At 31.7% G+C, this 25,783-nt stretch overlaps 1 protein-coding gene and 1 long non-coding RNA gene across 20 annotated transcripts in view; one reads left to right on the forward strand and one right to left on the reverse strand.

The window, feature by feature from the left end:
- Positions 1 to 25,783, reverse strand: part of LOC139521686 (vitamin D3 receptor-like) — a 160,569-nt gene that overhangs the window by 44,403 nt on the left and 90,383 nt on the right. For 15 of the 17 annotated variants that reach the window (XM_071315213.1, XM_071315206.1, XM_071315209.1 and 12 more), the window contains one exon: positions 2,503 to 2,540. In XM_071315213.1, coding sequence (XP_071171314.1) covers positions 2,503 to 2,540 — 38 coding nt within the window. Of the gene's footprint in view, positions 1 to 2,502; positions 2,541 to 15,121; positions 15,250 to 25,783 lie in introns of those variants that run through there. The other 2 variants (XM_071315218.1, XM_071315216.1) reach the window with 1 other exon arrangement.
- The window catches only part of LOC139521687 (uncharacterized), a 62,578-nt gene that overhangs the window by 16,222 nt on the left and 20,573 nt on the right, over positions 1 to 25,783 (forward strand). For 2 of the 3 annotated variants that reach the window (XR_011664049.1, XR_011664047.1), the window contains exons 3-4: positions 13,158 to 13,263; positions 22,969 to 23,142. This is a non-coding gene — a long non-coding RNA (uncharacterized lncRNA). The remainder of the gene's footprint in view (positions 1 to 13,157; positions 13,264 to 22,968; positions 23,143 to 25,783) is intronic. The other variant, XR_011664048.1, reaches the window with a different exon arrangement.

Raw genomic sequence — 25,783 nt, forward strand, 5'->3', positions numbered from 1 at the left:
TGTGATGTAGCTGATAATACTATCTTGAATGGACAAATAATCATCTGGACACTTCCAAAAATTTGTCCATTGGTCATTTCTTTTCAAGTGTCCTTAACTAAAATGTATTTTCACAGCCATTACTGTGAATGATGGTATCACACTTTGTTCCATGGACTAGTAAATAAAAATGTCTGATCATAAATTATAATTTCAGTCTCTATTTTACCTTAGACCAAAATAATCTTAGTTTCCTGCCCCTGTCAGAAAAAAAATGAGTTAGTAGGTACTTAGGAAAAAATTATTTGATTTGGAAAAATATTTTACATAGACCATTTCGAAAAATGTTCTGGACTATTAATATTGCTCAAGGGTATAAGTCTATACTTCAACAGTGTTTCAACAAAAATGTCCATAAACTGTGACAAGAGTTGCCAGGTAGTTGAACGAAGGCAAGGAAGCAACTATATTTTTTTTACTGCAGCCAACTGTCCCTTTTTTCACAGAAAAAAATATATTCACCATTTATTCTTGTAAGCAATTTTCCTTGCAATCGTTAGCTTTAAATGCCAAAAATTGTCAACAAGTATTGTGTACAACTTTGTAAAAACATATCTTAATGACAAAAACAACTGACAAATGGCCACTAGACTGGAAATTTAGGTAAATTTAATACCAGATCTGATCACAGAAGCAGATAAAGCTATATTTTGGGTTTGCAGATAAAAAAAAAACACCCAAAAAAAAAAACAAGTTTAAATTGGTGTATCCCTAAGCATTGTTTATTGTTGCATGGCCTGGTTATGTAACAGATTATACATTATATCCTTTATATTGAAATCAACAGACACATAAATTCTTTTAATCATTTTCTGGCAATCATATATCTATGGTGTTATGGAACTTATTACAACTGCTGTTCACATCCAACAGTCTGGCAATTTTGTGCTCCTTTTTTTTTTTTTTTTTTTTGTATATACAGATTATCTTAAAACCTATGTTGGGTGGCAGTAAAATAATTCATTGGTTCAGTTGACTTGCTAGTAGCTGCCATTTCAAACAGTTGTGTTATAACTCAAATTATTGACTTAAAATTGTTTAAATGTGTGGATATATGAAATAATGTTTAGCTTTGTCCTGCTTTTCACCCTAGGCCATAAAAGTATATTTGCCTTAGTTGCACTATATCTATATTTCCTTTTATATTGATATCAATTTCCATAAAAAAAATATAACAAAATCAAGTGATATCAATTTCAAGTGTTATATTTTTGTTTATGGAAATTGATATCAATATAAAAGGAAATATAGATATAGTGCAACTAAGGCAAATATACTTTTATGGCCTAGGGTGAAAAGCAGGACAAAGCTAAACATTATTTCATATATCCACACATTTAAACAATTTTAATGAAACCATATAATGGATAATTCTCAAAACCATGACAACTTATATAATTATAGATGGCAGTTAGGTTTTCTCAAGGTTATTAAACAGTTTGGAATAATGTCTGTCTAATAAGGCATGCTTTTTCTCCATTTCCTTACTGGACTAGAAAAAAGTAAAAGTGAAAAAAGCTGCTTGATAGCTTTTCTTTTTGATAAATAGACAAATTCAATTTTTATTCAACAAAAGGAAAATTGATATGCTTTCTAATTCATTACCACAGTGAAATTGGATTTAATGGGTAAAACTGTAATGTTTTAATATGTTTCCTACAGGCCACCTATGGTTTATCAATAAGAAGTGACATTAACAGGTCTGTTTACCCTGGGAGGAGTGCTTTATAGAACTGTAGACAAATTCTATAGAACAAGGATAGGCTGTCATATTCTTATGGAAACGCATGAAGTCATACAACCTGTTGGTTGTCAAACTATAATCACTCATTTTATTTATATGTTATATAAAATTTTCATTTTTCTACCATGATGATGTAATATCTCCAGCTAATAACCTGAATGAAACAATGAAACCATATCAAAACTTCTTTATAATGAATAGGATTGGAACATCTGTGTTTTATTAGAAGCACTACTCATGTATTGAAGGTGTTGTATAATGATAAAGCTAATTATCTTCAATGGAATCATTCTGTCATTGGTCATTGGTAATCTATCTCAAATCTATGCCTTTGTAAGTCTTGTATATTCATTTAATTTTGGTTTATTTATATATTTAGAGTTGTGTGACAAATAGTACATTTTTGTTTAGGGGCCAGCTGAAGACTGACTCGGAGTGCAGGATTTTCTTCCTCTGTTAAAGACCCATTGGTGGCCGTTGGCTTGTTTTAGCTCTATAGTTGGGTCGTTGTCTTTTGACATATTCCCTGTTTCCACTTTTTCTATGATATCTGAGTATCAGACTTGATGTCTTTTGTCTGCAGTACAAAAACAAAGTTCAGAAATTCTTAATTAAGTCTGTATTTTTAATTTAGACCATCATAATCTATATACGTGTTTCCTGCTGGACAAAATAGGATAGATACTAGATAGCAATGTAGGTAAAATAAAAACACTTACCTCAAATTCTCCATTTTGGCCGCCTCGTCATAGAGATACTGAAAATAAAAATAAAAAAACATGTAATAATCATTACTTCAAATACATTAATCAGGTGTATTTGTACTGATTTTTCAAAATGATATTTTTTATCAACTAAGCTTCACAACATGACAAAATTATATTCTCAAATATCTACAATTAGGTGTGTACAATGTCATTGTGAATAGAAATATAAGATAACATTTCAAGGATGTTAGTAACTTTTTTTCCTGCTTCCTTTTCAACACACAGTAAGCCAATCAGAACTACTGTGTAAGCATATTACATCTAAACAGGGACCATCATCTTTTGGCTCATATATATAGAAAAAAAAAGATGCTTTTTCGATTTCACCAAATGTCACTAAATTACCACAGTGAACTCACTTTTTGTGTTGTTAGAGCAATGTATTGTGAAAAAAAGCAGATCGTCTCAATTTTGTTTTCTTTTTAACCTATATTCTATTTTAGAACTGAAGGGATGACCATCGAACAATGATATCAAATAAGAGTTTTTTTATGACTACCAAAAGTTTGTAAAAGATACCATATAATTATTTTATGTTTTATAGGTATAACAATGTAGGCACTTTACTGATTTCTAAAAATAAAAAATAAATCAGAAACCAGTCATGATTAATCATTCATCATCATTATAAGATCTTAAAAGTTAAGTTGGCATAACCCAATTTGTTTTTAAAGAAATATAATCAGTCTTGAAATTAACATCCTCATCACAACAGATGTAAAATTTTCGCTGTAAAATATTTTCAGTTTACCTTCCAACTGACTACATATGACATAAGCAATATATATAATATGGTGGAAAGTAAGATTTGAGTTCAATACCTGGAGTAAGTTGCATGAATCAAGAGTAGAAGAGTACAAGATTTCAACTATTCCTTAAATGCAATATTGTTGCACCCCTTCCCTTAATTTGATTTTAATTTTTGCTGTTATAATGCCACTTTTAAGCACTGAATTTAGGCTTTTTCGTGGTGGCCAGATTTTATTGGTGAAGGAAGCCAGAGTGTCCAGAAAAAACCACTGACCTTTGATAGGAAAACTGACAATCCTAGTCAATTAAGATTGTAGTCTGTTGCACCCACACAAGCAGGGTTCGAACTCACAACCTCAGTGTTGACTGACTATTGATTACAAAAGTACATATGTAACTACTTAGACCACTTGGCCACCGAGGCCCCTTCCCCACAATAACAAAGGATATAGGAATAAGGTATATATCTGATATTCATTTTTACTCATTGTTGATGGCTTTAAAGAGCCCTTTAGTTGTCTTGTTGACAATATACATTGTACCTCTGGACCTTTATAATTAAAAGGTTTGAACCTGCATTTTAAGTCTTTGCAAAGTACAGCAAAGCCAAAAATGTGTTTTACAAAATAACTGTTGCAAACATGAAAGATGACATTTGGCTGGTTACAATACTAAAGCAGCACCCATTCTGTATAATACCCTGAACTAGTCTGTATAATACCCTGAACTAGACGATTTGGAGCTTAATTTCAAGCAATGAAAAATAAAATAAATAACAAAAAAACATAGAAATTTGTCAGCAGGGGTTAACAAGATGTTGCAATGAAAGAAATTCAACCTTTACTGCATGAGTAAGGATGAGTTAAAAACAATACTTCAAGGACTTCAGTGTTTTTCACTCATTCATAAAATTTCAAAGATTATGTATGCTATCAGTATTTAAACAGTCAAACATAATAATAAAAGGAGATGTGGGGAATATGCAAATGAGACAACAACTTGACAAAACAATACAAAAATATACTGTGGATTCATTTTATTTGTGAGCACCCATATTTGCCAGGATTTCATGGCTTTAGGTCAACAATGAAATTGAATGCTTAACAGAGTACAAACTTTGTAATACTAATGCAGCATTTGACTTAACAGAGTACAAACTTTGTAATATTAATGCAGACTTAACCATCAAATCAAATATCAATGATTTTTTTCTCAATTCACTAAAATTTTTATAATCCTAAAAATGAATGAATCCACAGCAGACTATTGTTGGGTTGCTGTCATTATACCCCACCTTTCAATTGATGCATAGTGTTTCTTTTTTCTAAGATTTTGCAAGCTTTGTTAGGTTGTACACAATGGTAAAGTTGAAGTCTGACAAACATCCAAAAGTTTTACTGACACCATAATGATTTGGTTAAAAGTCATGGAACGTCTCCAATTTTCAGGTTTTTGAATTCTGCATTCTATAATATATCAAATAACTTTGGACATAGATAAAACGTACCCTAAAATAAGCATCCTCATTGTACTCATCTTGCATACAGAAACCAACTGTCTCCCACATATCAATATCATTATAATAAGTATTGTAGTACCCATCAAAATAGTCCATTCTAAAGACTGATACAGAAGCAGTATCAAATGTATTGTTATATCTATCTTCTATTTTTGTCCTATGATTACTACATTTGTACAAGAAAAAAAAAGTAATCGCTTCAACAATTTGTAACAATTTTTATTTGTGTGTCAAATATGTGAAAAAGCAATGGTAGAAACACAGATGTAAACTATATATAGCTAACTGAACTTGAAAGTGTTACACAACTGTTACATCTTGTGACCCTTTAACCCCTAGAGACAAAGAGTTCTGCTATCTTGGAAAAAAACATACCTTTTGTAAACGAAGAACTAATTATATCTATGGTTGTTTTTAGAAGACCATTAGTAAGTTTTTCTGGTTACAGAGAAAACTTATCTATCTAGAACTTTTTCTTCAAATGAAAGTTCCTTTTAGTTAGTTTTTTTATGTTACAGAGAAAACTTATTTATCCAAACTTTTTTTCCCAATGAAACATTTACTCTAACTTCAAATATGGAATCTTTTAAATAAAATAACTGATCCACATTATCCTTGTATGAAATAAATAAATATTATTTGTGGTTTAAGTAATGTCCTCACATTGAATAATCTCTGGTCAGGCCTCCTTGCCTAATTTTTAAAAGTGGACATATTTGTTTGCTACTGGAGCCTGTTATTAGTGGTTGGTTATTTTTACATTGTCTATCATATTTGTTTTTCCTTGTATTTTTTTGTAATTATAATCAGTTTGTTGGTTTTCTCATTTGTTTAATTGCATATATTTTCATGTCGGGCTTTTGATAGCTGACTATACAGTATTGGTTTTGCTCATCATAGAAGGTCATACTGTGACCGTTATTGTTGAGGCCTTTAATTATAGCTGACTTTACAGTTTTGGTTTTGCTCATCATAGAAGGTCATACTGTGACCGTTATTGTTGAGGCCTTTAATTATAGCTGACTTTACAGTATTGGTTTTGCTCATCATAGAAGGTCATACTGTGACCGTTATTGTTGAGGCCTTTAATTATAGCTGACTTTACAGTTTTGGTTTTGCTCATCATAGAAGGTCATACTGTGACCGTTATTGTTGAGGCCTTAAATTATAGCTGACTTTACAGTTTTGGTTTTGCTCATCATAGAACACCATACTGTGACCGTTATTGTTGAGGCCTTTAATTATAGCTGACTTTACAGTTTTGCTCATCATAGAAGGTCATACTGTGACCGTTATTGTTGAGGCCTTTAATTATAGCTGACTTTACAGTTTTGCTCATCATAGAAGGTCATACTGTGACCGTTATTGTTGAGGCCTTTAATTATAGCTGACTTTACAGTTTTGCTCATCATAGAAGGTCATACTGTGACCGTTATTGTTGAGGCCTTTAATTATAGCTGACTTTACAGTTTTGCTCATCATAGAAGGTCATACTGTGACCGTTATTGTTGAGGCCTTTAATTATAGCTGACTTTACAGTTTTGCTCATCATAGAAGGTCATACTGTGACCGTTATTGTTGAGGCCTTTCATCATAGCTGACTTTACAGTTTTGCTCATCATAGAAGGTCATACTGTGACCAATAATTGCTTACACCCACACCATTTGGACTGTTGGATAGTTGTCTCTCATTTTTATATACAATGATATATTAAGTTCTATTGTCAGCATTATGAGGTTAATTAAACTTCATATGCCAGTCATGTCATGTGTAATTAATTGACTGAAAAATCACCACTTTTCAAACTACAACCTAAATTCAATATCAGGGAATCTAAAAGCAAGACGACTTCTAAGAAAATGGTCAAACTTGCAATCGTATTCATTCAATATCAAAAAAGTACATTAAGTCCCATAGCTGCCAATTTTTCAATATCTACACAGGAAATTTTTAAATAAGTGTTTTATATTACTGCAATATTGTTTAAATGAGTATGTATGTCCTTAAATACCCTTTTAACTCATTTGCATGTCTGATTTAAGGTGTTGAATTTATAAAAAAAAAAAATCAAAATTCAGGTCAACACATCTCATTGGGGTTAAAGTTCACACAAATCACAAAGGTTGGCAGGACTTACAGTGTTCCTGAGAATACAACTATGCATAAAAAAGTTTTAAATCAAAAGATGTTCTGACATTTTATCTTAATGAAGGTAAATTATCAAATAAAATAATTGGTCAACTACATGTACATTTATATAGAGGAGTATTAAATATAATTGTAAAGATAAAATGTTTTTTTTATAATTTATGCATACAATTAGAGGTGAAGTAAAGTTATGTTCTACATTTAATTATCACTGTTCCAAATTAATCTTAGGATCAGATTGTTGACAACACATGATATCAACCTAATTACAGTTGAATCTCTCTCTTTCTTACATTAAGTTGCTTGTGAAAAGTAATTTACAGGCAAATCATCATCATTTTAAATTGCCATCAAAAGTGGAACTGACCTTAAACCTGTATTAACTTCAAAATAAAAGGTAAAAAGAGGTACAAGTTTTACAAGGTGACACAACTATTAGATAAATCCAAAGCCCCAGATGGGTCATTGACAAAATATTTGACTTACTTTTTTTTGTTAGGGAGGTTTGTTTTCAAAATCCATTAAACAAGATAGCTTCAAATTGAATACAATATAATTGGGGAATGTGTCCATGTAACACAAATGATGTTCCAACTTACATATTATTAACGTTATAAAGGGGCATAACTCAAGAACAATAAAAGTGATGCTACAAAAATTCGTACTTGATCTACACTTTGAGAGCATTGTGTATTAATAAGTTTCATAACGTTTGATTGAGGCAAATTAAAGTTGGAAAACAGAAAAATTGTGCTATTTTTCAATTTGAAAAAGGACATAACTCTAGAACAATTTAAGGGTCGTCAATAAAATTGAAACTTCATCTGTGTTTTGTAGTATTAAATAAGCATTGTGTATAAGATTCATTGACAATTCCAATACCTTATAAATTTTATAAATTGTTAGACAATTCTCTACACAGCAATGATCATAAAATTCATTTATCACCAGCATGGATTAACCTATTTTACTAAACATATAAAAGTATCTCTGACTTATTTAACAAGGGCATTGCACTGTTACATTTTTTAAATCCAATTTCTGAGAAAAAATTGCAGTGAAAATTGACATTCAAAGAAATGAGAAAAGACGACTGTCAGCAATGTTTATAAATCAATATGTTAGTCTCAATTCTGACAAGTAAAATGATAAATTCTGAGACAACTCAAAACACAGTTAACAGCATATATGAAGTCTACAAATCTAATATTGTGTTAGAGAACAAGAACACAAGAACTAAGAGGACACAAACCCGAGTATATTACATCATTCTCAAAATAAATAAAAACGGAATTCATCATCATTTACTACACAATGATGGAAATAGATTTATACATAATACAATGAAGTTCTGTTTTTGTTTCCTAACATTTTTTTTAATTTTGTTTTTAGAAAAATCAAAACCTTAAAAAAATGTTGAAAAGCTGATAAAAGACAAAATATAGGCAAATCTGGACAAGAAATAAGAGCTTTGCATGGGGGAGATATATTTAAATAAAAATTACAAAAAATAAAAATTTATAACAGTTAATTACATTTAAAGAAAAGTTAATATTTTGTACCTTCTTTTGAAACACTCTCCTAGAAACCTCAACAGTAATCATGAGCAATGTCCACTGAGACACAATAAATGGCAGTATTAACCATAATGGTTGTTATCACTGTTCTTAACAAATATACACTTTTTTTAACCTTTTCAAGATACAGATATAATGAATATAAAAAATCAATTCTACCTATACATGTACTTCATAGTATTTACAAAGCACCTGTTCGTTGATTGACATGAAGCCGTTAATGACCATCTAGTGGTCAGCTGTTTTAACATATTACCACCATGAAGATTATAGTGGTCTATATTCTACCCTAGCAAAAAGTATTATCTGCTCTATGGTTTCAATTTACAAATAAATACAATGTGTTTAGTATTTAACTGAGTCATTTACATTTTTTTCTTTTGAAGTACAGCCACTTACAAATGTAGTAATTATCTTTTGAGAAATAATTTGTGGAAAAAAAACTTCTAAAATACCACTTCAATCATAAAGAAAAATGGAATAAAAAAGCAATATATTTAAAGAATCATTAGAGCATTGTATACTGGAGTATTAGGTTAACTGAAGCATGGTCTAATTCATCAATTCAATATGCTTGCTGGACTGTATTCAATATTCTTAAAATAATTGAATTAGTCACATGTCTGTATTCTCATATTATTGTTACTAATTGATTGAATACTGACAAAAACATATCAAGGTTTTAATCATTCCCTTTTTTAACATGTCCATGATTTACTTGGTCATCTATACATGTATAGGAGCAACATATTTGATAAAAGTAATCTTATCTAAAAAAAAAGACAGAAAAAGGGCATGATACAAAAAAAATGTGTTATTTTATTATGAATATTCATAAGGGTGAAAAAATCTTAAAAGTTGTCTAAGAATTTGTGAAGTTTATGGTTTTTGTGACTATTTTTGTGATGGGACAAATCATTAAAGTCTCTCAAGTGTGAAAATGTACTGTAAAAACATCTAAGAATAATGTTGAAAACGTTAAAATGGCCATAAAAGCAGAACAAATAAATATTCGATACAATTACTGTACTAGGGCAGAATGCTTTTTTGTTAGCCTCGTAGCTAGGATGCCTCTGAGGGGGGTATTTGGGGTCATGATACTCTGACTTTAATGGTCCAACTTCAATAATAATCTTAAGACTAATAGTCTTCAAAAGTATATTTTGTTTTCATGAGGCTTTGTCCCACAAGCACCCTGGCTGCAGGTGTGTCTGAACTTATGTAGTTAAGTTTTTTATATCCATTTCAAAAATGTTGAAATAAGTTTGAAATAAATATTTTTCAAAAAATTGTTTTTGAAGGTTTGTCAATTTTTGAACCATTACTCACAGTCAGTCTCACTGCAGATGTGAATGACATTTTTTTCTTACGGTTTGTTTTTAAGTTAGATGCACAGTATCTACTTCATGACAGTTTTGCATGATGATCAACATAAAAATATTTCCCAAGCTTAAATTGCATGATAGACAACATGAAACACATTTACTTTACATAATGAAGTAATGTATTCTGCAATATAAATTGTTAGATCTTAATAATTAAAATAAGAAATAATATGGCATCTGTTCACGATTCAGCTTTCCACGATTCTGTTTTTAATTCAATGTAAGGCTTTGTTTGAAGCCCTTGTAATGTTATAATGTTGCTGTGTATTTTAATTACAAAAATTCTAAATCTTAAGGAATGTGACTAAGGTTGATAGCCTGTGAAGACCATGACTTTGATTGCTAACTTTATGTATATGCAGTTTTCTGTCCTGGTTCTTTTTTTTATTTGCAGGGGAAACTATGAAGTTTGACTTAGACAATTGTTGGTTGATGTATAACATATTTCTTCTTAACATTTATTGTTTTGTCACAAATCAGGCTTTCTAAGTTTTCTCATCTGAATTGTTTTACATTTGTCATTTTGTAGATTTTGTAGGTTACTATGAGGTATGGGTTTTGCTCATTGTTAAAGGCAGAATGATAGTTGTTAACATCTACAGGTGGAGAGATGTCGCAATCATACCACATCTTCTTATCTTTATAATCATTTACAGAATGGTTTAATACAAATCAAAAGGGATGCAAAATTAAAGAGGGTCAACCTCTAAGCATCAGAAGTTATTTGAGAAATAATGTATATGTATGAATATGAAAATAGCAACCAATAAAGAAAAACAGTAGGCCTCAATTAGGTTATTTATATATACATATATATATATTGATAGAAAATTGACACATAAGAGATCAAGGAAAAAAGCTTTAATCCTTGGATTCAAATTTAAACAACGATTTGTGGGTGGGGTAGAGTTTTGTGGTTGAGAGGTGGGGTAGAGTTTTATGGTTGAGAGGTGGGGTAGAGTTTTGTGGATGAGAGGTGGGGTAAGGTGGGGTAGAGTTTTGTGGATGAGAGGTGGGGTAGAGTTTTGTGGATGAGAGGTGGGGTAGAGTTCTGTTGTTGAGAGGTGGGGTAGAGTTTTGTGGATGAGAGGTGGGGTAGAGTTTTGTGGTTGAGAGGTGGGGTAGAGTTTTGTGGTTGAGAGGTGGGGTAGAGTTTTGTGGATGAGAGGTGGGGTAGAGTTTTGTGAATGAGAGGTGGGGTAGAGTTCTGTTGTTGAGAGGTGGGGTAGAGTTTTGTGGATGAGAGGTGGGGTAGAGTTTTGTGGATGAGAGGTGGGGTAGAGTTCTGTTGTTGAGAGGTGGGGTAGAGTTTTGTGGATGAGAGGTGGGGTAGAGTTTTGTTGTTGAGAGGTGGGGTAGAGTTTTGTGGATGAGAGGTGGGATAGAGTTTTGTGGTTGAGAGGTGGGGTAGAGTTTTGTGGATGAGAGGTGGGGTAGAGTTTTGTGGATGAGAGGTGGGATAGAGTTTTGTGGATGAGAGGTGGGGTAGAGTTTTGTGGATGAGAGGTGGGGTAGAGTTTTGTGGATGAGAGGTGGTACTTTTTGAAAAAACTTGAGTATCTCATTGATAAAAGAACACTACTTAAACTTTTCTGCTATAGAGAATTTAACTGTTAAGTTGAGACTTAAACTTTTCTGCTATAGAGAATTTAACTATTAAGTTGAGATCTAGATTGAAGTCAGATCTTCATGACCCCAAATAACCCTGTCAGAAATGTCCTGGATACAGACATGGAAAAATGTTACAAAATGTACATTCCAGCACTAACCTTTGTCGAGTTTATCTTTACAGTATACCATGTTAATCTTTACAACATATACCACTAACTAGATAGCAGGAGTAAGGGGGCGACAAATACCCATAATGGCAAAGATATTTTTTGATGATTTTAGGACTAAAATGGTATTTTTTATTCATAGAATCCACTGTCTACTCACCTTCCCCCTTGAATCCTTGAACTTGAAATTTCCTTCCCCCCTTGAATCCTAAGCTGAGAATCCCTTTCCCCTTAAACTGGTAGTACTTAGAAGAAGAACAAAGAAAGTTTAAATAGCTATACAACTTTACTCATCATGATCCTGTCATAAACATTCACCTCACAATAAATACTATACTATAGTCATTTAAGTACAATTAAAGGTCAAGGTAGGATTATCAATATAGGTGCCAAGATTTAAAACAAGTTGACTTAGTAAAGTAATAAAGGTGTATAGGGTTCAGAAAATGTATCATAAATAACAAAGATTTTACATTTATGAATACCGATAATAACCAATTCATGCATTATAATCTATTCATATTTCATCCTTTCTGTATTCTAAGTATTTAGTTAAGAAATAATACTTGGTTTAACCATAGATGTGAAAAAGCTGAGACATTCGGCAAAAACTTGTTATCTTGACTTGCATGGTAAAAGTGCGTGCTAATCACATACCAAAAATAACACAATTCTTTTTAAAGTACAGGTTATTTTAAAATGCAATGGATTTCAAATAAACATGTAGGATAAATATAGAAAGTATAAATACCCCTTGATTCTAAGAAAAGTGTATTTTAAAGAGTATGGGGAGAAATAAATCAACACTAATGAGTGTATCTGGCCTATAACAATAAGGAATCAGAATACTAATTCATTCAAAAGACCTGGACTGAGCAAAATATATTTGAAGTATTTGGGGCCTTAAACGGCAACCAGCATTAACAGCATGAGAGGTGTGGTGATTTCAGAATCTACATGTAATAACTCTGAGGATAGCTGTAGATAAGGCCAAGCATGGTTATTAGAACTCATGCCAAAGTTAAGGACAACAGAAATACACATGATTTTTCAATTAAAGTTTCTCCCCATACAGATTGGTAAAAGATGAAAGTAAAATACAAAGAAAAAAATCTATGTTGCAGCAACATGTGTCTTACTTTCATGCTAAAACAATCACTATAATGTGTTTGTAAATCGTATCTTAATACATGTGCAATGTGTAGGAATAATATGACTTTAGTCGAAGCTAATGTAGTATATATATGAACATGATGAAAGGATTTTCAGCAAATTTAAATTTCCTACTCAATTTCAAAATTACAATAATTTACAACAGTTGAGTTAAATTATGTTTATAATAAAATGGTTGAATCTACTTTACTGTCGTGTCATAATTATATAATTGATTTAAAATTCTTAACAATTCATAAAGCCATTATGATAGTGTATTTCTTTTCTTTTTTAAAGTACTCAGAGGAAGTGTCCCACAGGCAATGGCCCACCACATGTAAAACACCATAATCAATGGAAAAATAAAACAAACAGCACAGAAAAAGTGGAGGTAAATATTCAGGTATGGGCTGTATTATATCATTGGAACAAGTCTGCCCTGTCTATGGGGGAGTTCCACAACTTCAGACAAGTATGAATACACCTGATTCAACTAATTGGTGTGTATCTATATTGATTAAATGGAATATCTGACTTCTATACAATACACACACAGAATGTAAACATAGATACAAAGAAAAGATTAAATATGTAAACAAGTACTCAATCTTACTTGGCCCACATATCTCTCTACTCACTGTTAGTGTTTACATTTGTTGATCTTTACTGCAAAATTAAATTTCAAAGGGAAAAAAGGTGTATTTTTCTCCTTGTATCATTATCTATGGATGAAAGGGGGTTTGTCAGTTCTACATTAGGAAAAACCAAAACGAAAACATTGTTGTATCTTGGGTTATAAAATTGATACTGTTAAAATTTCCCAATCTGAATTCTTGTAACTGACTGACATTTAAGAATTGAATGCTGCTTTTTGTTAATTTATTGGGGTGTAAAAGCGTTGACCGAAGTACATTTCCGCGCTTCATACTTAAAATGTGCGCACGGTCAACGCTTTTACAACCCTATAAAGTTACAAAAAGAAGCATTCAATACTTATAATTACATTTTTTTAGCTAGAATCATGAAAACACGATTTTTATCAAGTTTTCATTTAATTCACCTGTGCACTTTATTGTGGGACCTCGTGTCATCATGAATGATAAATGATTTTGTCTAATGCAATTGTTTCAGGAATAGCACTAGTGTGCAGTTAGCCAATCAGTATAACGTATTATAATGAAACATACATCTAATGTAATTATTTTCTCTTGAAACCATCAATGTTTCTAACCACGTTTGTTTTTGTATTAAAATAATCACATCTATATATGTGTAAAAACTCTTCATTTGATGGAGGGGGTTTCCGCAATGAAAGTTTCTATTTCCTAAGAAACTGTTTTTTTCTAATTTTTGATTGGTTTATAGTTGCAAATTTGATACCAATTGAATGACTTTGAAATTAAGTGTTAGTTATTTAATAAGTTGAGTTGTAATACTTTGTATGATCATTCTAGATGGTCATTTAGAGAGGATATAATATTATTATTTTTTAATTTTGCAATATTTTTGTATCTTGTGTTAATTTAATGTACAATATTGACTTTGAAATTAAATTTTTTTAAGTACTTCGTTGAAGCTGGGTCTAGTCCAAATGTCCCAGGTTGAAGTTGGTGCTGTGAAAAGAGACATTAAAATTCAGAAATATCATTTATATGTCCTGAATCTAGGTGCAGGTATTATATGATTAATTCATTTGTATGTCTTTGAGCTAACACACTTCTTCACACTAATTAATTACTTTAAATTAATTGATTCTACACAACATGAAAACATGCTATAAATTCATTTAACCTGTCAAATTTTCCTTCTTTTAATATGCCCACAATTTTCATAGGGATAACTTGAGGGTTACTTAACCAAACCGAAAAAAAACCAACCCCAAAACAGCTAGATTTTTTTTTTATCTATAAATACATTTGTAAATAACATGTTAATGGGTTTTTATTTTATGACAGGCTAACATCATAAAATGCAAAACTATTGGTTTTCTGTTCTATTTATATCTGATTGATCAAATATTTTGGTTGTAGAGCAATATCAAATGATAGAATTTTACATTAAAAAGAATTCCATGTGTATGTTCAGTGATGTGAAATGCAGTAATGTTTGCGTTAAAGATAGTGTTAAATTACACATTGAAAACACACATTTTGTAGTAAAAACTACATTCAGATTAGCCACAAAGGTAATGGCCTATGTAGAGGTTATTTCACCTGTTACACAGGTAAAAAGTACAGGTAGAATAACAGTAATTAACTTACATCATTCTCTTTCATTATCCTTCTAATTCTCAATCAATTCATTATGAATTGTTCAAAAAATAAGTCAGTTCAAAGGTGAAATGTTGATGTCCCACATTCTTTACTTACAACAGGAAATAGCTCTTTATAATATAAAGGGAAATAACTCTACAACTCTCTGTAGATAAATAATGTTTGGGTAATAAATCTGTATCAATTTTCATGCTGGTATTAAATTATATCAAATCTCTCATTGTTATACCATGAGCCAGATGCATGCTTTGCATACAGGAATTCTGACCAATATCCTTTAACACAATATATTAGCATACAATCAAAAGAATTAAAATGTTAAAGTGATTAACTGTTATAGTCCAAGACTTTAAAATATTTCAGAGATGAAAAAGATGATAAGCAAAAAATTAAATCTAATTTCAGTGAAAACGCATATTAATGTCTTAAGGGTAGATTATTTATTACAAGTAGACAAATTTTTAAAGGAAAATAAAGATTATCGACTGAGAACTTTTTTCAAACCCTCAACTTTAAAATCACAACTTGGATACATATAGAGTATATTGATATAGGTTCCCACTTCTTGTGATTAACAACTTTCTGAGTAGATAGTAATGTGGGTATATTGTGCAGTAGACAGCATACTGATATCGTTCATTTTCCATTTCTGGAATTTATGTCTGCTAAATTAATAACAAAAAACACATAAATCTCTATAACAGACTAGAAAATAAAAATCAATTCCTGAAAAACAAGTAAAACTTTTTGACATCAGGCTATTTAGATGAAAAGATTAACAATCGGCAGAAACCAAGAACATTAACATAAAAGAGCCTATCACCTATGTCATAGAAATTTCTTCTTTTATGCATCGGAAGACAATTCAATTTGTAGCAGATTTTCCAATAAATGCCAAAAAGCAAAATAGAAATAAAATTGTGAAAAAGGTTAAACATTTTATCTGACTTCAATAAGTAACAAAATGCATGGCGTCTGCTAAATAGATTAATTTAAAAAGTTCAGTGTGATTAATTGTGACAATTCAAAGTGAGGCATGAAAATGAAAGTGATTAAATCGTGTTTAATAAATTGTTGTGGAATAATATCTATAGTAATATCATAAATGAGCCAGAATGATGACGGAGTAAAGAATGATACAATAATTCATCTGAAATGTTGATTGAATCAGAGATGTCACCAATCCTTTCTTCAACAAGTATCAATTAAATCTCTGGACATCAGGTTCAAATCATTCTTAAACTGTGGATTGCACTGGATTTATTTATTTTCGTGGGTAACAGTTTTTGTGGATTGAGGAAAACTTGCAGCCAATGTTCAGAATGATTATTGTATAAAAAGTATACTTTTATGACATATTTAGCTCCATAATATCCATCTTTATATTCCCCTCACTATCAAAAAGTAGTCATTAAAACGACCTTTATCAACTCCCTTTCCAAGTTGATGACTACTGTATTAATTCCCTACCCTGTATTTATTCTGAATACACTTTCATTGGATTAAAATATCCACATTGTAAACTCCCTACCCCTAGCCCTTTACAATGAACTCACTACATTTACTCCCTAGCTGAACCCTTATTACAACCCCAATGTATTAACTCCTATACTATAGCCCTTACAAACAAGCTGTATCAACTCACTTCCATATCCTTATAATAACCATATTGTATAGTTCCCTTATTCAACCTTATCCTAACAATAGTATTATATCAGTAATTGAAGTAACTATTCTGTGTATATTTATAGACCTTTCACTTCCCCATTAGTGACTTACCGGTAATTACTTGCCGTAGATTAATCGGCTTTACAGTTAATTATCACACTGCAGTTTTTATTGTAAATTTACATTATACTTCTGACATTTACAGGCTTTTGTATAACATATCATTAAAGCATGCAGAGATGAAGAATTTATTTGAATGAGACAAAAACAGAAAGGAAATGTTTATGGTAACACATGTAAAATGACATGTATAATTCAATAAAGTACGGTTTTATCTCAGACTTTCATACATGTTTTTGCTGATTATATCGAAGTTACTTAATAGGGTCAAGGTCAACAGATGTTTCCTGTCTTTTTTTAAATGATTTTTTTTTTAGTTTTAAGAGGACAGATTTACTGTGATGAATCAGGAAATTTTTATCTTTATTTTAACACGATTTAGTCAAATTATAAAAAAAAAATCTTTATTTTTAATATTTTTTATTGAAAGGATATCTATGAGTAGGCAAACGGTGCCGCCATAAGAAAAGCTCTCTATGAAAAAAAATACTCAAAACAATCTGATGCCTGTTGATTATATCTATTATTTATATTGACTATTGTCACTGGTTGAGGTCTTCTACATGCAGACCTTGTACTTTAAAAACAACAATATTCACCATTTACAATGCAGAGTTCTTGAGAAAAGTGGTAGGCATAGGTTTTGACCCTCAAAATTTTTCAAAAGACAGACAATTTCGATATTTTGTGAGAGAAATAATAGCGATCACTCATTCCTTTTTGAAGGACCAATCTTGACTCTTTTTTTCAAAAATCAATTTCTATGAGAATAGATAGAGCTTTCACCCCTGAAAGAGGTTTAGTTATCATACAGTAGTGAAGTAAAAAATCAAATGGGGACACACAATTTTTCTTTCTTCCAATCAGCTGTTTTTGAAATGAACGTACTACCCCATATATATGGTAACCATAGTATTTGAATCTTCTGTGGAATACAAAGGAATACAATTTTGAACTTTGTTGCCAAGTACACAAAAATACTTTACTCAAATAAACCCAGTAACACATACCTTTGTGAAAAAAATCTACGCATTAAAAGAGATAGATATTATAAAGTAATAAAATGATGCATGTTTTGTATAACTGGTGTGTATGCTCATTTCTATCATTACAGAAGTCATTAAATCGACCAGAAAATTATAATTTTTTGCCTTTAACAAAATAGATTACGATTTTCCAGTTGTATGATGAAAGTTTTGAGTATAAAACGAGAATGCCAGCATTAAATGTTCAATCTAGATACCTGTAGGTATGATCAAATGTATTTTTACCTGTTTCTAAACATAAACAAATTGCTTTTTCTGTTTGGATGATTCACTAAATCAATTTTTATTGAGGCTTAAAATAGGAGGGTTCTTAGCTAACATTGTTAAAAGATTTGAAGTCACAGCTTTCAACTGACACAATATATGAGTGAACCAATTATTTTATTGCATTTTACAAAAGACTAAATCTTGGTAGCATAATAGTTCTTAAGAAAACAGGGAGATTTACCAATAATGTTTGGTCAAATCTGAAACTTAAATATAAAAAAATTAACATTTAAAATGGTACTAAAAAATTGAATGGAATATTTCAACTATTTATCATTCTCTCAGTATGGTATCAACCTATAATTTATGCAAACTTGGATTCTGACGCAAAGTATCAAATCATTTTTATGCAATGTTATACAATTTTTATACAACTATTTGTAAAAAAATTCCGTTAAAAAAATCTATTTTAATGAAGGTAAATAGAACTTATCAATATTTTTTTTGGAAACTTGATTACAGAGATATATCTTAGGTTCTGTGAAGCAAGACCCTAGACATCAGTTTGATGGACTGTCACATTACTGTATATGGGAGTGGATATCACTAAACTCATCTAATCAAAATGTACTGTTCAAACAGTACAATAAATAACTACATATCAACAGTCATTTACAACTAAAAGTGCAACAGACCAAAAGGTTCCATATAAGAAATTGTGTATAAAAAGACACCCTCCCAAAAAAAAACTGTAATGAAACCCCTCATCCCAAAAAACCCAGTAAAAGTACAAAAAAAATACCCGCTTCCTAAATCCCAATTTTGACAAATGGTTTAAAATGTCATCAAATCAGCCATCTCTTAATAATGAGTGATTCAACAAGTCAAACTGATGAAAATGATTCAACATGTTGGACAATCCTTAAAATAATTATGTAGAAATGGTTATAAATTACCTAAAAGTATCTCTTCTCTGAGGGGTAATAGGAGGGGTCCTGATCCCGAAATCCCGGGCTTACAAGCAGGAAATCCCGAAATCCTGGGCTTAAATTAACGAAATCCAGAGGTTCTGAAATCCGAAGAAAAAAAATTCCCGCATCCTAAAATTCCCAAGATTAAAAACACCCGATTCCGGAGTCCTGATAAGGGTCATATCCCCCCTCTTCTCTCAAACTTAAAAATAAAAGAAAACCACTATACACAAATAAATGGGTCAGTGTGGCTTTATGATAATCTGTTTTCAAGTTTAATAGCAAATGATTTTTAAAAGGGGGGTTCCCAACACAGGATAAAAAGGAGGGGATTCCAACAATATGTCCCCATTCAAATGCATTGATTGTAAAAAAAAAAAAAGAGAGGTGGGGGTTGTGTGGGGGGGGGGGGAGGATTGGCGTGTTGCAACCCAAGGAAACCCTCCCCCTGGACCCACCACTGTTAATAAATAACAGTCTAGCATATATCAAGCCTAAATGGTAATCTTTTTATTCACATTTTAGGAAATGTTCAATATGTTCTAATAGAAAGTTAATCTCCAAAATGTGAGAAGTAGGTCAACATGCTTACTAAACAGCCCATGTCCAGATTAGAGTGACCAATATTAAATAGGTATATGTACTGAGATGAACCTATCAGACAGGAATCCTTTATGATAAGATAACTTTTGATATACAGATTAGACACATAAGGTAAACAAAGGTAAATCAATGATTAACATATTGTTCTATCTGGTCAAAAACCTTATAAACACCACTTTTTAAAGTAAATACTGGTGATAACAAGATCAATGAGTACCGTAACAATATTGTTAAGTTAAAGCACGACTTTTCTAGTGACATGATGAACCAAATAAATAAATGTGTACTGAATTTAACAGAAATGAATGGGTATTATTATACAGTTATATTGAGGGTCCTTGGTGGACAATGACCTAAGTAGTTCATCAACTGTATAACTAGCCTTTAAACTCGGCTGAGGTTGTGAGTATGAGCCCTGCACATGGCAGGTGAATTCCACTCAAATATCATTTGGCCAGGTTTAATAGTTTTCCTGCCTAAGGTCAGGGATCTTAATCGGGTACTTAAGCTTCCATCATCCTCCCCAAAAAATCTGGATGCTAAGAAATAGCCATAAGTGCTGAAAGAGGCATTAAACACTAAAGGGTTAATCAATTAATCTTAAAAGATACATCTAAACACCACTAGCAACATCTCTTCTTTTCTTTTTTGAATCGAAATAAAGATCAAAATATGGTAAAAACACTTGCTTTGTTATGTTATTTTAAATGCTCTCTTAAACACTGATTTGAGTATACAATTTGCCATATTAAAAGGATGTATGTACGAAAAAAGCCTTCTGATGAGGACATTGGTTAACATTGAATGATTGTGCATATTATTATCTATTGGGAAATATTACCACACTTTCAACATACCGGTATTGACTGTTATAATTAAGACTAAATTAAGTATCACGTTTGTGTGTCCACAATATGATACAAATGGCTAATATATATTGATCAGCTTATAAAACAACTCAAAATGACATCAATTCAGTAAGTCAGAGTTTCTAGTGTCTAATTCACTACTGAAAAAAATAATACATTCATATAAATGTAACATGCAATTATTGAAAGATTAAACTAATTTCTATGCTGTATTGTATAACATAAGCTTTTCAATCATAACTTTACTTATTTTTCAGCAATTTATTGATAAATGGAAGCATTGAATGTATGAAAAAGTATATCCATTATCTATTTATACAGAAAATGAAACCTCTAAATCAGTTAAAAGCATTGCATAATTCAAACTTGGAAGTCTTCAGACTTTTTTTGTTTCTCTAAAATAACATTTTTTATCTTTTTCTTACAGATGTCTGGTTTTGAAATTTGAACTTTTACATAAATGTGTGTCAACGAGTATTAAAACCCTAAATGGTTCCCCTTTTAGTAATCCTAAGATTATCTCCTATACATCAAACCCATAGAGAATTCATTTCCCTGGAAGGTTATGAATTATGTTTATGAAAATATGACAGCAAGTTTTCCACCATTTTGCTCTCCCTTTATCTGGAGGGTAATATGCAGAACAAACACTTTTAACATATAAATAACATCAAAAAGGTGCACATACATTTTGTAATTCGATATGTTTTCTCCTGTGAAACATCTAATTCAAAACCAAATTATAAGAATAGACTTTTGAACCTAATAACAGTTTCTTTGAGTAATTGAATGTCAACGAGATGTTAACAACAATATAACTGCTGCATAAGTGGTGACAAGGCAAAATATATGGAAAACAAGAAATGGTCAGAAGGTACAACTATCAAATATAAATGTAAAAATATATAAAAGAAAAGTATGTCCGTGGAACGCAGATAGGTCCAACTTGTAATAATGTACAAGTCAATCTTTTAAATCAAACTTACTGACGTTTGATTTCTTTGAAACAAAATGACAGTTGTTTTTGTTTGTTGTGGGTAGTTTGAGTGTGGAAAAGGCAATTTACCAACTTTTCCATTTATAAAAGGGCATATAATTCAAGAATGGTGAAAGTGAGACCCACCAAATTCAAACATGATAGCTGGGTTTGGTGGTAATAAGCATTGGGTATAAAATTTAGAAAATATGGTTGCGGTATAGTAAAGTTAGAGCGGGGAAACAGCAAACTAAGCATTTTTTCATTTCTAAAGGGAAATTACTCAATAACCATTAATTTTCCTTTGAGATCTTGAGTACATGCATAGTGTTGCCATCCCTAATCATTATACAGTGTGATTTACTCAATTTCTCCGCCACTTTCTTACAAATCTATATAAGGACCAATTACCTTTCTCTACCAGATATTTGTCTTCCCTTAACAGGCCATTGACACCAGTAAAATATAAATACACTGGTTATTATGTCAATCTATCTATTGTGAAAAATGAATCAATATTAAAAGTCAACATCACAAATCAAAAAAGCTCCTTCAATAGTTACGGCTTCTTTCTACGGTAGTTGGCTGCTCAAAAGCATACATTTGGGAAAACAATACAAAACATTTATATATAATTGAAAATCTGGTTCTAATATTAGAACACAAATGTTTTATCAGTAATTAAGAAAACATCAATCGTTTTCAAAACATTTAATGTGCCCATCATAACGAAACATATTTAACAGGATCCTCCAGACTGAAATTAACATATGAAAAGCAGAAGTGATCTAGCGTGGAATAGATTTTAATTTAAAAACAGTGGGATCTCATACCAAAGACTTGAATGTTTTGTTTGGATTGTAACCAAACGAAAAATTATATCACTGCAAGTTATGTTACATCTTTGTTGTGCTAGGTACATAATATTCTATTTGAAGACTGGTATCCTGTAGAATATCATACTGAGGTCAATCAGTTTCATGTAAATATCATAATCCAGCATTTTTCAGGTACACTATCTACCCTTCCCACATAAAATAAGTGCAAAGTGTCAGTCAAGACACCAGGTCTTAAGTACCGTACAAATTATTACTTTTTATTTGACAACAGAACTGCCAAATCTAATGACAAAAAATCAGCTATTATACTCATTGTCTATAACTTCGTAGTATGTAATCATAACCAACCACAAAATGATGGAGTGATCAAGTCTATTTGTTTGTTTTCTGAGGACCTAAGACAAGAAATATTTGAACTGAATTGCTAAGGAAAAGTACTGATTCTGCTAAATAGTATTTTGAGTGTTTGAAGTTTTTACCAATAATTTTGGGTGAATATCAACTTTTAATCACTGTATGTATTGTATTGTTTGCAGCCTTCATCAGCCAACACAATAGACAATAGTACATCTCAATTAAAAGTACTTTAGAATAAAGAGTACTTTTCTAACTGTCATACAAATGAACCTTCAGATCTGAGGCAGAGTTGAATATGCCAACAGTAAAACAAAGGATCCTACAACAATGAAGCCTAGGTTAAAAGATCATAGGTGAGAGCTATTCCAATATGGTAATATGAAGTCTATTGGTAAGGCATAGTCCAAGGATATTATATAGTATGTAAATCTAGACTTAAGAGACTAAGAATAAGCTGTTTATCTAGTTAGAAGATAGAATAAGCTGTTTAGTTTTCTTATCTGTTTAATATAATAATTTATCAAGTCTAAAGTCACATTTGTAGTTAGTTTGACAAATTTGATTCAATATACATGGTATTGCCAGGTTTCATGAAAACAGTGACATAAAGGAGTGATTTACTTTACTGTTTAACAAGTTAATTTTAAACAACAGCAATTTCTGGGGTTAACATGTTACACAATCAGAAGTGGCAGTTGTTTCTTAGGAAACATTGTGATTTCTCTCACTGTTCCCAAACTCTAAATCAAGACAATATGAAACTAGCAAAATAAATTGTAAATTTATCTTCTATAGATTTTTCATGTTTTAAAATATGTTACCAAATCAAGTCTACTTATTAACCTTGTCTATGGATTTTTCTAGTTTCAATATATGTTACAAAAACAAGACTATACTTATTAATTTAACACTCTGCTTGATGAACCATATCATAAATCATTGAAGCCTGATATACTGTGGGTCATGCTGTCTTATTTAACTGAAATCTTTTAACAGTAAGTGATCTGGGAAATATGATCATGAAAACAGTCATGGTATTAGCATGCAATAAAATCATTTTTTCATCAACTTAAAAGTGCTTGTTTATATTGCATAACATTCTTCAAATTTTTCACTTATATCAAATTTTTCATATAGATATGCTATGTCTCAATCAACAAGGTAGTTTTAGCATTGAAATATAAGGTGCCAGACTGTCCTAAACTTAACTACAGTACAGATAACTTATTCATCTAGTATAGGTATACTACCTGGGTTAGACAAGGGCATGTTGTGGGATTCATTACAACGCCAATGACATTCCTTTAGCTGGTTGGTGTTCCCTCTATTACATTAGACCATGACATTCATTTAGCTTTTTGGTGTCCCTCCATTATAAGGACAATGCCATTCATTTAACTTGTTGGTGTCCCCTTCATTGTAACAAGGCCAGTTGCATTAATTTTAGCTTGTTGGTGTTTCCCTCCATTACATGGCCAATGACATTTTTTTTTAGCTTGTTGGTGTTTCTCTACATTACAAGGCCAATGACATTCATTTAGCTAATGGGTATTACCCTCATTTACATGGCCAATGACATTCATTTAACTTGCTAGTGTATTCTTCATTACAAGACCAATGTCATTTGATTGGCTAATTGGTATTTACCTCCATTTCATGGCCAATGACATTTACTCTATTTAATAACAGTTTTCTCCAATATTTAGGTCACTGACATTCATTTAGCTAGTTGGTGTTTTCCTCCATTATTTGGCCGATGGCGTTCATTTAAGCTAGTTGGTGTTTTCCTCCATTATTTGGCCGATGGTGTTCATTTAGCTAGTCAGTGTTTCCCTCCATTATTTGGCCGATGGTGTTCATTTAGCTAGTCAGTGTTTCCCTCCATTATTTGGCCGATGGTGTTCATTTAGCTAGTCAGTGTTTCCTTCAATTATTTGGCCGATGGCGTTCATTTAGCTAGTCAGTGTTTCCTTCCATTATTTGGCCGATGGTGTTCATTTAGCTAGTTGGTGTTTTCCTCCATTATTTGGCCAATGGTGTTCATTTAGCTAGTCAGTGTTTCCCTCCATTATTTGGCCGATGGTGTTCATTTAGCTAGTAAGTGTTTCCCTCCATTATTTGGCCGATGGTGTTCATTTAGCTAGTCAGTGTTTCCCTCCATTATTTGGCCGATGGTGTTCATTTAGCTAGTCAGTGTTTCCTTCCATTATTTGGCCGATGGTGTTCATTTAGCTAGTTGGTGTTTTCCTCCATTATTTGGCCAATGGTGTTCATTTAGCTAGTCAGTGTTTCCCTCCATTATTTGGCCGATGGTGTTCATTTAGCTAGTCAGTGTTTCCCTCCATTATTTGGCCGATGGTGTTCATTTAGCTAGTCAGTGTTTCCCTCCATTATTTGGCCGATGGTGTTCATTTAGCTAGTCAGTGTTTCCTTCAATTATTTGGCCGATGGCGTTCATTTAGCTAGTCAGTGTTTCCTTCCATTATTTGGCCGATGGTGTTCATTTAGCTAGTTGGTGTTTTCCTCCATTATTTGGCCAATGGTGTTCATTTAGCTAGTCAGTGTTTCCCTCCATTATTTGGCCGATGGTGTTCATTTAGCTAGTAAGTGTTTCCCTCCATTATTTGGCCGATGGTGTTCATTTAGCTAGTCAGTGTTTCCCTCCATTATTTGGCCGATGGTGTTCATTTAGCTAGTCAGTGTTTCCTTCCATTATTTGGCCGATGGTGTTCATTTAGCTAGTTGGTGTTTTCCTCCATTATTTGGCCAATGGTGTTCATTTAGCTAGTCAGTGTTTCCCTCCATTATTTGGCCGATGGTGTTCATTTAGCTAGTCAGTGTTTCCCTCCATTATTTGGCCGATGGTGTTCATTTAGCTAGTCAGTGTTTCCCTCCATTATTTGGCCGATGGTGTTCATTTAGCTAGTCAGTGTTTCCCTCCATTATTTGGCAGATGGTGTTCATTTAGCTAGTCAGTGTTTCCTTCCATTATTT

The sequence above is a fragment of the Mytilus edulis genome, chromosome 4 (genome assembly GCF_963676685.1).
Source record: "Mytilus edulis chromosome 4, xbMytEdul2.2, whole genome shotgun sequence".
In the NCBI taxonomy this organism is placed as follows: domain Eukaryota; kingdom Metazoa; phylum Mollusca; class Bivalvia; order Mytilida; family Mytilidae; genus Mytilus; species Mytilus edulis.